We start from the raw sequence: 14,030 nt of genomic DNA, 5'->3' as shown, positions 1-14,030 counted from the left end.
AACATTATTTTGCTAATGACGTCATCACGATCGTCAAATGTTTGAACCGATTTAAATCGAATTAAATAAAGGTTAAGTTGTAGTGATCTAAGAATAGGAAATTCAAAATCGATTAATTATTACTATAGTTTAATTGACGCTGGATTGGACTGAGTATGGAGTCAATGTAAACGGCGAGTACATCTCCACCTTCGATTTGCCGACGATATCGTCATCATAGCAGAGTCGCTGGAAAAACTCACCGAAATGCTGCGTAGCCTAGGTGAGTCCTCCCGGTGTGTCGGTCTCGGTATAAACTTGGACAAGACCAAGGTCATGTTCAATAGGCATGTCGTGCCGGGACCGATATACGTCGAGGGGAAACCTCTCGAATTTGTTAGTGAATATACATACCTAGGACAGATAATACAAGTCGGTAGGAACAACTTCGAGAAGGAAGCCGATCGAAGAATTCGCTTGGGATGGGCAGCATTTGGCAACCTTCGTCAAGTCCTCCAGTCGTCTATACCGCAATGTTTGAAGACGAAAGTCTTCAACCAATGCGTCTTACCTGCCATGACATACGGTGCCGAAACGTGGACAATAACTGCGGGACTAGTCCACAAATTCAAAGTTGCTCAGCGTGCTATGGAGCGAGCTATGCTCGGAGTATCTTTGAAGGATAAGATCAGAAATGAGATTATCCGGAAAAGAACCGGAGTCACCGACATAGCTTGCAAAATTAGCAGGCTGAAGTGGCAGTGGGCTGGTCACGTATGTCGTAGGACCGATGGCCGTTGGAGCAGACAAGTCCTAGAGTGGAGACCGCGAATCGGCAAGCGCAGCGTAGGGCGCCCTCCAGCCAGGTGGACCGACGACCTTAAGAAGGTGGCGGGCACCAACTGGATGCGGAAAGCGAAGGACAGGGAGCTTTGGCGCACCTTGGGAGAGGCCTATGTTCAGCAGTGGACAACGATTGGCTGTTGATTGATTGATAGTTTAATTAGCGCTGGCCGGTAATATCTTGTGGAATACCTATTTAAAAATAAAGTGGGACAACAAGACCCTTATCGGTTTGGTTTGGTATGTTTTCAAATAATGTCAGTCACAAGTGTTTTTTTATTAGTGCACAATTTTTGTATACAATAAGCAATGGTTTGTCTGTCCCGAAGCGTATCAATTATCATAATTGCTACGAAGCTTTCTTATGTTTCGGGCACTTGTCTATTAGTCCTCGACATAACATCATCAAATTACAATAGACGACAACAAATCTTAACAGATTTATTATTAATCATGATTTATTATCAAAATATAAAAACGCCATAAACTTACGAGACATAATTAGAAATAATACTACATAGTACTTATTATATATTATATATCACCATTAATCATTTATTCCATTGCCAAAGATCATTGCTATAACGCTGTGTTCCGGTTTGAAAAGAAAAGTAATTACAGATACAATTGATGTAACAACTTAGATACCACGACTGACAACGCGTTTGCATAAAAAAGAAAGATATATTTTTCTCAATGTCTATGACAGAGATGATATAATAACATTGGTGATAATTTGACAGATTCTAAATTTAAAAAAAATACAAACAATCCACTTATACAGTCTGTCCCATTAAACAGTAACAATGTCTCTCACTATTACAACACACGGAGCTAGGCAGGCCTCTTTTTGAGGTTAAGATACGCAACTACATATATATGTAGTAAGTAAAATATCCGTCTCCATTCTTATAAATATAATACAACATAAAATAACTACTTTATATTATATACTAATAAATAAAATCACACATAGATGAACTCTTAAACAAAATCTCCTACTTTATGTAAAAGTATAGCTATGTATCTCTCTCGTGATAGCCATCTCCTGACTCCGTCCCCTTAATCACATAATCGGCTACGGGCGAGCCACACGATGTGATCAAATAACCGATCCATTTTAGTACACCACATGATTTTGTAGCCTCTACAATACGTTTAGTGATTTTTAATTTGAAATCATTATTTTAACGTTTTTATATAAGTATATGATTTTATGTATGAACCGAATTATATTAAGAATCGGATGTGCACCGTAAAAGCTATAGTAAGTAGATAGTAATAACAGCCTGTTAAAGTCCCACTGCTGAGCTAAGTTTTCCTCTCCTTTTGAGGAGATGGTTTAGAGTTTATTCCACCACACTGTTCCATGCAAGTTGGTGACATTAGGAGACATTAATCACGTGTTCTAACTTCTGAGCCATGTCTGCTTCATTTGTTGTAAAAAATATACTAAAAACAATTATATACATTTGTTTAAACAAATCGTGCAATATTCGTATTGCATACAAATTATTTCAAGTTCATAGAATCAACCCATAATCAGACTCTGCACACATTGCACGGAGAAATGTCAATCACAATAATACTAAGGCGTCATGAGTTATTAATTATGATTTTACTGTGAATAATAATAATTATTGTTAGTAATAAAATAATGAAACGCATTTTGTTTTAGCTGTCTTAGATATCAAAGTACATTATTGAATTATACATATTTTAAGGTAAATAAGATAACAATAGTGTAGTATTTTAATTATATATGTATTTTTATATGTATAGATATTTCATTTGATTGTTATGAAGTTTTCGTATTTTACTCACCAACTAAAATCTCTGAACTATATAAAAAGCTCTTTTATAGTTACGAACTTATTTATAAAATTGATGTTTAATTTTGTAAGTATATAAAATTATGTAATGATTAGGTGTTCTATTAATTATAATTATACATTGTGAAATAGAGACAACGCTTAAATTACACATCAAACGAGGTGTCTTCAAATTTTCGCAATAAACTTGCAAAACCTGGATTTTATAAATTTGTTACATATAAAATCTAATACATAATAAATGTTAATTATAAATGTTAATCATCACGATTTTTCTTTTTATTGTTTGCAACTACAGTTAAAAAAACAACCCGAACTTACTATTAAATAGAGAAAATTAATTCAACAAAAGATATACAGCAACAATATTCAACACGATTATTTAAACAGGGAATTACCGAACAATTCAATGAAGTATATAACCGTTTAGTATAACTTACATTCATTCATTAACATTCATATATTCAATTCAAACAGATCAAGTGTACGCAGTTTTATTAGATAATAACAGGCAGAGATCTGTCGACGGGATATTGGATTAACTTCCGACACTAATTGGTACGTGACAGAACATTGTCATCGTTATGGACACCTTCTAGTTATGTAACAACAGTCTTGTTATTGATTGCGTCATAACTGTGGTGTGTATGTCTAATAAATGTATTTTATCAATGGTTATTAAAGGCAATTTATTATTAATGTGCAAAATTTTAAAGCAGATATATAAAATTATGCAAAACGAAAATTTTTAAAGATTCCATGGAATTTATAGTCGCCAATTAAAATCGGACAGTTTTCCATTTAACTTAAAGACAAAAAAGTAAAAATGTGAATCAAATTATAAACACACATACGTATGTTATTTATTCAGTCATAAAAATACTTAAGTATAAGTTAATAAACAATAGAAATCAATTCAAATATTAACAAACGAAAGGCATTGGCATCTCTGATAAGTCAATATAATCAAAAAACAATTGTGAAATATATGTAACAAATAACGGATCCGGCATCGCTTAGAGAGTACTAAATATTTCGAGCTAGATGGGCTCTGCGACAGATGGCAATTTTTAAAGGTCTCAACGGAAACGAAACAATACACGAGTACAAAATACAAATGCACTCTATAATCCTTCACTCTCATAGGCAAACAGAACCGAATATATTTCAAGAGCAGGACCAAAGTCTTCGCGCAATAAAAGGCATACAATTGTAAAGACTGGCTTCAAAGATCTAAAGAATGAGTATTACTTAGTCGTCATGTTATTTGAACCCAGAATCTCAGGATCGCCATTGTTATAAGCTATTCACTACCAATGACGTAGTCCCTCTATAATATATGTACGAGATTTTAACAGAAAACTTGCGGCTGAATTGTATGTATCATTTGACCGGAATTTGTCATGTTTAATTGTAAACATTCGTACGGTCACTGCATTCAGCTAAGCCATTCGCTGCGAGCTCCGCGTGCTCCACGATGGAATCCTTTTGAGTGTTACGCTACAAGTCAATGCAGTAGATGCTTAGTTGCGAGAACTCCCACATATCGCTTTGAAGCGCTATCTAATATCTACTTAATGATCCCGAGCCGAATTGGTCCAATGGATTGAATGGTGAAATTCGACTGAAGTACGCAAGTTTTCATTTCATGTTTCATGCTTAATTAGTGTTTAAGAAGATCGATAACATCGTTGGGGAAACCTACGTGTATCGACTATCATACTTTTAAAACCGAATTTGATACATATCCTTATTAATCCACCCGTGTATACATTCAGGCGCTTGTTCAATATAATATAAATATTTTATTATACTTATTACTTGGTAGTAGGGATTTGCGCATGCACAAGTATGTTGCATCACATATTCTAGAGCAATACTTACTATTATTCTGTTCTGTAAATACAGGCACAAGTAACTACAGATTGTTAGTGCATTGATAATGTAAATGATTGTATATATTTCTTACGGTGCTATTATCTATGGGGGGTAGTGACCACCAACTACCAGATGGCCCATTGACAGACTAAACCGATTTTAAATAAAAACTAGGTCATAATTTTGATGCTGCTCGATAAATATAGTTTGGATATTTTCATAGTATCATATCCCATAATATATTTCTTTGGGGTAATGATGCAGACATAGAAACTTTGTCACAAAAGCTTTTCGGGCTATTTATAATTATTCGATATCCTATTCTCGGATTCTCGGCTGCTGTAGATGATAAAAAAGCGTGGAATTAGCATTCGTTAATTTCTATGCACGATAGAATAATTAATCTTAATTAATTTTTGGATAGCAGCAACTACGGTATCTCTTGCCAGTTCTTCTCGGTAGAGTTTACATTCCGAACCCTTAACCGGTAACTTTATATTAATCTTGTAAAACGACGATTCAAGTACTCGTCAGAGCTTACATAAACATTATTTGATTTTATTCGATTTCGGTTGTAATGACTTTGTTTTAATCAATTATTTACTTAACTATTTTGCTTATAGTTAAATTAATTAATTTATTTAATAAATAAATATGATATTGTTCTTTAGAGTATTCAATTTAGAAGAATTTCATAATGAGTTCCTTTGTCTGTGCTCGCAATGATTGCATCAAAGACTTTATCACGAAGTCTACCATCTTATTTTATTTTTAAATCATTCCTTATTAATTTAACTTTGTTTTAATTTTATTTTAAAACACAATTTATCTTTATATTATTTATTAAACTTTCATATCTGCTAAAATGACACTAGCTTATATTTAATAGAAATGAACGTGTAAATATAATTTATAGTTATTATGAGGTCCTTACAAGGTCCGAGGAGAACAATGGATGTCGCAGACATTCCAGCTGTAGCTCATCTAACTTAGTGGTTGTTTGTTGTGCAGTGTGTGGTCTTGCGTTATCGTAAAGCAGCAGTGGCCTAGAGCGATTGGCCAATCTCGGTTGTTTAGCAGCTAGTCCTTCCTTCATGGTTTGCAGTTGCTGACAATAGATATCTGCCGTAATCGTTTGGCCAGATTTTAGAAAGCTGTAGTGAACGACACCGGCGCTAGTCCACCAAACACTCACTGATATCTCAGATTAAAGTGGTCAGTACGACAAAACGCTAATTTCATATGTAAGGACCTAATATTTGAATGTCAATGAAATTTATTGAAATCGTACATATTACGTACATTATTATCACTATTGTGTTTTGTGTGTAAATGGTGCGCCTCATATAAATTGGGAGTGAGCCATTATAATTAAGAGTTAGGGGATATGACAACTTAAGTATTATAAAGTCCATGATTGTTCGAATTGGGAATAGTTATTAACTATTCCAAATTTCTTACATAAATACGAAAACAGTACGAATTTTATTACACACCTCGAACGAGAAATCGCTTAATAATTATCTATTATCGCTTGATATTAAATCTATTTATTTGTGTCTAATAATATACCGTTAATCAATTTCAGACGAGACTTCCTCACATAGCAGCTGTTCTCTCGGTGGTGGCGCTGTCTTCAAGCAGTATCGTCAAATCTCCCAGCAACGATGGCAACCATTTCGAACTTTTAATACTCCACAACAATGACATGCATGCGAGATTCGAACAGACGTCTCAGCTCAGCGGCGCCTGCACTGTCGCTGATAGGGAAGCCGGAAAATGTTACGGCGGTTTCCCAAGAGTCGCACACGTGTGAGTAATTACGAGTATATTAATTAAACCTATCCATACATATAGCTATATAATAATACGTGAACATCGACAATGTGTCACGAACACATCAAATAAACTTGTCATCAAGTATATATGATATACTAGTGTTCGCTCGCGGCTTCGCCCGCACATTGAAAGCTAAGGGATGCTGATGTTAGGAGGATGTTATTATAAAAACAGTAGCCTATATCAAGCTTGCTTCATAAAAATCGATTAGTGTTCTACTTTGTAGTCGTATAAACTATGTAGTCGTGGCGAAATCAGCGTATAGGTTCCGAAGACCTCTATTCAATAAACGCCCAATAAAAAGTTATTAGGTCAAGAATTATCAGGGGCAGCCCGGAGCTTGGAAGTTGATAATGATACAATTCTTTGTCTTGGTAGAAACGTAAAACCGACCACGTTAAGCGTCTAAACTCTCGTTTCGTCCCATCGAAGGAGAAGAAATGCACTTGTGTTTTCGCAAAAACTTGTGCACTATAATATCTCCTTGAGAATAAACATCATCATTATATAATTCATTTAGGTATATGGAGGTATATTTAGTGCTTGTTTTTACCTTTATTGTATATCTTCTCTTCTTTATGTTTATTCTCAATGCGAGATTTTAGGAAAAGTAAGTTCCTATAATTAGTGATACGACTGCCTTTGTATGCAATTCTATTTTCTTTTTTTACATCTTACTGTAAGATTTGACACTTTTTTAGTCGAGAGGAATAAAATATATATCTATTTATAAAATTATTAATTAATATTATTATATTTTAAAAATATTAATATATATCATTATCTATATAAAATTGTGTAGAATCATATATGTATACGACTAATGAGTATAGTTATTCTACACGTATCGACTTAAGATTAGACGCTATTTATGATGCGTGTATCCTTTTAATTTTAGAATTATTACAGTCATACACCGTACTTTTTCTGAGTTACGCGTTTGTTTATTTGTTAGGGAATATAGTTGTAAAAAAACTAAACCGTAAGAATAATATATTATTTAATATTATATCGAAATAATTTCAGAGTAAAAGAGGCAAGGAAAGCAGCTGCTTCTGGGGAGGGTCCACCAGTCCTGTACCTCAATGCCGGAGACACATACACGGGAACCGCCTGGTTCACTATCTATAAATGGAAAGTTGCTGCTGAATTCCTTAACGCTTTACAACCTGATGCCGTTGTGAGTATACAAGAAAATCATTTTGCGTTTAATAAACAACATTTCCTATGAAACAAGCTTGTTGTTGTATCGTTTTTACAAACATAATATCTTTATTTTTAAATATAATAACTTTATTTTATATATTTGTGCCATATGCGCAAAACATTCTGCCAATGTACTAGTACTGTTTTTTTTTGTTTGATAAATAAAACTAGCATTTACAAAAATATAATATTATTAGGTTATGTTCTAATTTCAAATTCGCTTTAATAAATGTGGTCGTACTGAAGGATTTGGTTATTATTAGTATTATATGATTTTGTACCGTGTTGCGGCTTAATACGTCTCGTATTACGCATGACGTTTTACTGGAGACAATACGAAATGTCCACATTATCATGCTAAGATGTGGCGTGTTGACAAAGCTTGTACATACATACATATACGTATCCAATGCCTTGTCTGATTGTTCCTACGTGTAACGCTTTGTTGTATTTACCACTTACTGTTAATTATAGACCAATATTATTTCACTATAGGAATATGTTATCGAGAATATAGATTTTGATATTATATAAGATTACTCGTTTAAAAATAACTAAGCACATAAGTACCACATCAAATTTATATTTTAAAAAAAGCAATGTTGTTATTGCCGGAAACAAAAAAAACGTCAATGTACGAAATAAATAATTAAAAAACAGCCATTAATTTCAAAAATTAAAAAAATAATTTTGAATTAAAAAATTACATCACATAATTTTAATGAAGCCTAGCGAAACTGCGTTATTAAAACAAAGAAAATCAATGTGAATAATCATGTATTATCTATCACGGCTTCGATCACGACAGGTCGTTAAATTGAGGCAAACCTCCGTAACGCTGTGTCCAACGTATTATTTCGCATTAAACGACAAATCGCTTATTGGACAAAATTTGATTGTATGTCCAAGTATGCGTTTTTATTATGCCACTAATTGATTTTCTAAATTTAACGATGTTTCTTTAAAATAAGGTTTATACACTCAACTCAACAACTCAACGTAACAATCTAATTTAGGTAACAAAAATCGAATTGATTAATTGTTTAAAATTCATTTAGATCATTTTTATTACAATCGACAATTTTTGAAACTATTGCTTTCGATATAATCAAAGTGGATTATCAAACAAAGGTAATAATTATATAAAAATTTATATAATTTCTAAAGAAAAAATTATACTAAACATTAACAGATTCTTGCAGGAAGTTGCTCTTGCAATTATTTATTCAATTTTAAAAATAATTAAATTTCAACAAAATTCAATTCAACGCAATTTCATGCAAAAAGCAGAGAACATTTCAGAACTAATAAAGCTCCGGAACACAAAGCTGAAATAAGTCAATCAACAAATGGAGTGGCATTTTCATAGCAAAATTTTCTATCGTTGACAGCGTAGCGGAGTTATATTTAATATTACAGTCTATGTACTACATAGGACGTTATATACTCTGGAAAATCAATACTTGTTGCGTCACGTCCGGTTACATAATGTGAAATGACACTGGCTCTACGTAATGTGTTTGAGTGTGTTGCCTTTATTGGGCAATCGTGATCCCGTCATGCGTATACATATATACATAGTCTGTACTGTTCTTGTCTTATGTTTCGTCTTTTGTATCGTTAAGTTTGGTATATAGTTTGTTTAAAACAATTGTAAATATGTGATCAGAGGTGGTGTCCTTTGTTGGTTGTCTTTATTGATCAACGGTGACGACAGAATTAGCTGTTTCGAAAAACAAATGATTTATCAAGTAAGTGCCATGAAAATGAGAGATGATTTAAATATTCTAACACTAAAATATTGCCTATAGTTATAATAACAAAGGTCATGCTTGAAACAAATATATAATTGTGCGATGTGCTTACCTTATGCTTATTTTGTTTATATAAAATGTTAGCTTCGGGTGGTGGTTGTGTTCTAATCATTATACTTTACGAATGAATATATATTTGGGTTATGTCTTAAAATTCTAATAATTAAATTTCAACTAACCAATAATTACATAACTAATACCTTTAACAAAATAAAAATTGACAGAATAATTTTTCATAACAAATTAACTGAATGCTATAACAAATATATCATCTATTTATACATTAAAATTAACTCAGAAATATTATTTTTCAGTCACTCGGGAACAACGACCTAGAAAAAGGATCCAATAACCTTACACCTTTCTTAGCAAATTTGGATTCTATTATCTTGGCCAGTAATGTAATCTTAAATTCAGACGAAGCAAAATTGAAAATTAAAAAATCAATAATAATAGAAGTCGAAGGCGTTAAAATTGGAATTGTTGGTTATTTAACTCCCAATTCTAATATATTGGACAGCACGGGTAATGTTGAGTATATTGATGAAGTGATTGCCGTGCAAGATGAAGTAAACAAACTGAAACAATTAGGCATCAAAATCATAATAGCGTTGGGTCAGTCTGAAACCAAAAAAGATGTTAACATAGCTACAGAAGTAGACGGCATTGATCTGGTAATTGCAGGTCATCAAAATATTTTCTTTTCAAATGGTACAAATGCTGAAGATAATTTCGACAACACCATCAAACCTATTGTTGTCTCACAGAAATCTGGAAAACAAGTACCAATAGTCCAATCATACGCATATAACAAATATTTAGGAAGAATTCTTCTGGTGTTTAATGCTGAAGGAGAAATAACCAAATATCAAGTCGACTCCATTTTGCTTGACCAATCAGTACCTCAAAATATAGAAATAGCTGAAATTGTCACAAGATCCAGTGATCAATTTGTTTCTTTAAATGCAACAATTGGCAACACTCTTGTTGATCTCGATGGGGATACGTGTGGAGTGGAAGAATGTAATCTTGGCAATTTAGTTTTAGACTCTGTTATTTTATACTATGCTGCCAGATTTAAAGACGAACGATGGACTGACGCTCCTGTTGCAATAATAAACGGAGGTGCATTCACTGGCACTATTTCACCAGAAAGTCGTCCATTCCCAGTCAGCAGAGCTGATATACTTACATCTATACCGGAATCACAAAATCTAGTTGCTGTTACAATGAATGGAACAGTACTCAAACAAGTTCTTGAACACTCTGTGTCTGATTACAGGCTTAGCGACTCTTCGGGTCGATTCCTTCAATTTTCTGGAATAAGAGTTACATACGACTTAGCGAAAGAACCGGGATCCAGGGTAGTAAACGTAGTAGTGCGATGCTGGGATTGTTTGGTACCGCAATTTTTCGAAATCGATAATAGAAATTATAAAATTTTGATGCCAGCTTCTTTAGCTAATGGCAACAACGGGTACGATATGCTTGTAGGCTTACCAAAGGAAGAACTTAGTTATGATGCTGTAACTTGTACAACGGAATATATTGGAATGAAAAGTCCAATCTATCCAGAAATAGCAGAGCGTGTTATTTTACTCAATAGGGAAGCGGTGCCTGATTCTGCAGCTGTCTTAAGTTCAACTATAATAGTGTTTGCGCTAACTATATTACCATTTATAATTGCCTGACTTTATATTTTACATTGTTAATTAAAACAAATATTTGTTTACATTTATTTTTAAAATATTTCCCTATATTTATTATCACAAAGAAGAGGAGAACAACCTTGACACAGATAAGTCTAAAAACACGGTTTTATTTTCTAATTTCAACTTAAGTATTACTTGCATTTATGACACAAGTAATTTTCTCATTAAATTTAAGCCTTATATTTTTTTCTTTATTATTATAATTATAATTAATATATTTTGAAAGTAATTTATAGATAAGAAAACTTAAGCTGTACATATATAAAAATAACAAGGACTGTAGACATCTATAGACACAATGTTACGCTTATTTATCTAATCCATTAATATTTATGTATGATAAAAGAGCGTTGATAACATTTTTATCTTATATTTTGTTAAGTACCATTATTTTCTAAATAAAAGAAAATTGATGCAAAACTATTCTTTTACGTTTAGAGGCTCTGTACCTCAAAATAAACAAAGTTAACAAAACTATAAGCTTGCAATTATAATATACTTAGTAAATACTGGATTATAGTAACCAAAAGCTATTGTTATATCAAAGGAATTGGTGCAACATTAATAGCTAGCCAGGCACTTTAATGTTAAAAATTGGCACAAAGTAAGGTTTTTGGTTCAAATAATAAGAATTATCTCATTATCACTATCACATATACACACTATCATTAATTTGACATTATAAATATTATAAATATAAATATGAAATTATTTATCTATCCATACATAAGTTATTCCTATGTTTTGGGTGATTACTTAAGAAATATGTTCCATTTGCAAAATTTCTTTTTTAAGCTATTTCTTTACACGTTGTGTCTTTCTTTTTTTACCTTCTTTTATTCCGATTAAAATGAATTTATTTATCTTAACTAAAATTTCTTTTTTACTATACCTCTAGGGTAAAATGAAGTCACTAATCTTTCTTACACTGCTTCTATATATTAAACTCTACTATTCTGACGACGATTAAAATCATAAAACTGTATAAAATTTTGTCTTCTTGTTTCAGTCATTGGGGAACCATGAATTTGATAATGGTGTATCTGGCCTAACACCCTTCATAAGAAATCTAACATGCCCCGTACTGGCTGCTAACCTCATACTTAATAAGGAACCTAGCTTGGAATCAGAACATAACCTTATGAAATCGGTTGTAATTAATATTAATGGTACTAAAGTAGGTGTTATTGGATACCTAACCCCTGAAACAAAAGTACTAGCCGTAAAAAACAACGTTGAATATATAGATGAAGTGATTGCAATTAAAGAAGAAGTAAAGAAACTTAAAAAAGAAGGAGTTAATATTTTAATTGCTTTAGGTCATTCTGGATTTTTAAAAGATTTAGAAATAGCAAAGAAAGTTGAAGATATTGATCTTGTTATTGGAGGACATACAAATACATTCCTATGGAATGGCACAACACCTGACAGTGAAACAATACAAGGTCCTTATCCTACAATAGTAGAGCAAGAATCTGGAAGAATTGTTGCGGTAGTTCAAGCTTACGCGTATACTAAATATTTAGGAAAATTGCATGTGTTATTTAATTCTAATGGAGAAATAGATAGATTTGATGGAAACCCAGTACTATTAAATAGTTCAGTACCACAAGATCCTACTCTATTAGAGATTGTTAATAGATACAGTGAAAATATTATTAAAATATCAGATGTAATCGTCGGTACCTCCTTAGTGACTCTAGATGGTCTAACATGCCGCTTGCAAGAGTGTAACTTAGGTAATTTAATAGCTGATGCCATTGTTGATAAATACGCTTCCGAATACAAAGGGGATGAGTGGAGTGACGCACCGATCGCCATTGTGCCAGGAGGTGGAATCCGTGCGTCAGTTAGCCATGAGGAAAAAATAATTAATATAACCAAAGGCGAACTCCTTACAGTAATGCCTTTTGATGGAAATATTGTAAAAGTAACTCTAAACGGATCAAATGTCATAAAAATGCTTGAATACTCTGTGTCTAAATATAACAAAATACGTGCACCTGGTAAATTTTTACAACTATCTGGTTTAAAAGCTGAGTACGATTTTAAAAGACCGCCAGGAAAAAGACTTATACATGTTGAAGTTATGTGTGGAAAATGTAAAATACCTTCGTATGCTCCTGTTAATATGTCCGAAACTTACAATATTTTAATGAACAATTTCCTCTCGATGGGAGGTGATGGGTTTTCATTATTTCTAGGTTTGCCTTCTGTGTCTCTTGAATATAGTGAATTGTCCTGTACTGTTGATTATATTAATAAAATGAGCCCCATACATCCAACCGTTGAGGGCAGAATTGTAATACACAACATCGATAATACGAATAACGCTATTCGAAGATCAGTTGCTATAATTTTAATACTGTTAAGTATAGTTAACACTAAATTATTTTAGGTACTATTCAGCTATTTACAAGTAATTTTAGTATACGTAAACGAATACAGTAAATATTTGTTGAGTGGGATTTTTAAATATCTTGAACCCGTATAAATTATTATTTTTGTACGTAAATTAATTGTTTAAATTAATTATATATATATGCAATCTAGAAGAACAAAACAGAAGAACTAGTTTGCAACAAATTCACATTGATTTTTTTTATTTAGTCAATGTCAAGATCTGCATTAAATATTTAATTTGAAAAAATCGATTGTGAAACATTTTATTTATGTTAGGTTTATCGGTTAGAATTACCTTAGACTTCAGAAGAGTTGCTATATGAAATAGCGGATTATGTATTATTACAGAGCCTTAATTGGAGATTAAATTAGAACGAAATCAATAACATTATTCAGTTGAAAAGACGATTGTTTTATTCCTAATGTGTGTTGTGTGTGTGTGTGTGTGTGTGTGTGTGTAACATGTATAATACCCATAAAAAACGCTACTATTGTATATGTGTTACATAAACTTAAATTTTACA

General features: G+C 32.4%; 1 protein-coding gene across 1 annotated transcript in view; it reads left to right on the top strand.

Moving 5' to 3' along the window:
* The window catches only part of LOC126771897 (uncharacterized), a 42,981-nt gene that overhangs the window by 21,927 nt on the left and 7,024 nt on the right, over window positions 1-14,030 (top strand). Inside the window, exons 2-5 of the mRNA XM_050492062.1 lie at window positions 6,121-6,344; window positions 7,398-7,551; window positions 9,706-10,980; window positions 12,113-13,318. Of these exons, the coding sequence (XP_050348019.1) occupies window positions 6,121-6,344; window positions 7,398-7,551; window positions 9,706-10,980; window positions 12,113-13,318 (2,859 nt within the window). The remainder of the gene's footprint in view (window positions 1-6,120; window positions 6,345-7,397; window positions 7,552-9,705; window positions 10,981-12,112; window positions 13,319-14,030) is intronic.

The sequence above is a fragment of the Nymphalis io genome, chromosome 11 (genome assembly GCF_905147045.1).
Source record: "Nymphalis io chromosome 11, ilAglIoxx1.1, whole genome shotgun sequence".
Taxonomy (NCBI): domain Eukaryota; kingdom Metazoa; phylum Arthropoda; class Insecta; order Lepidoptera; family Nymphalidae; genus Nymphalis; species Nymphalis io.
The sequence above is the reverse complement of the archived record's forward strand: the minus strand, read 5'-3'. Positions and strand labels throughout refer to the sequence as shown.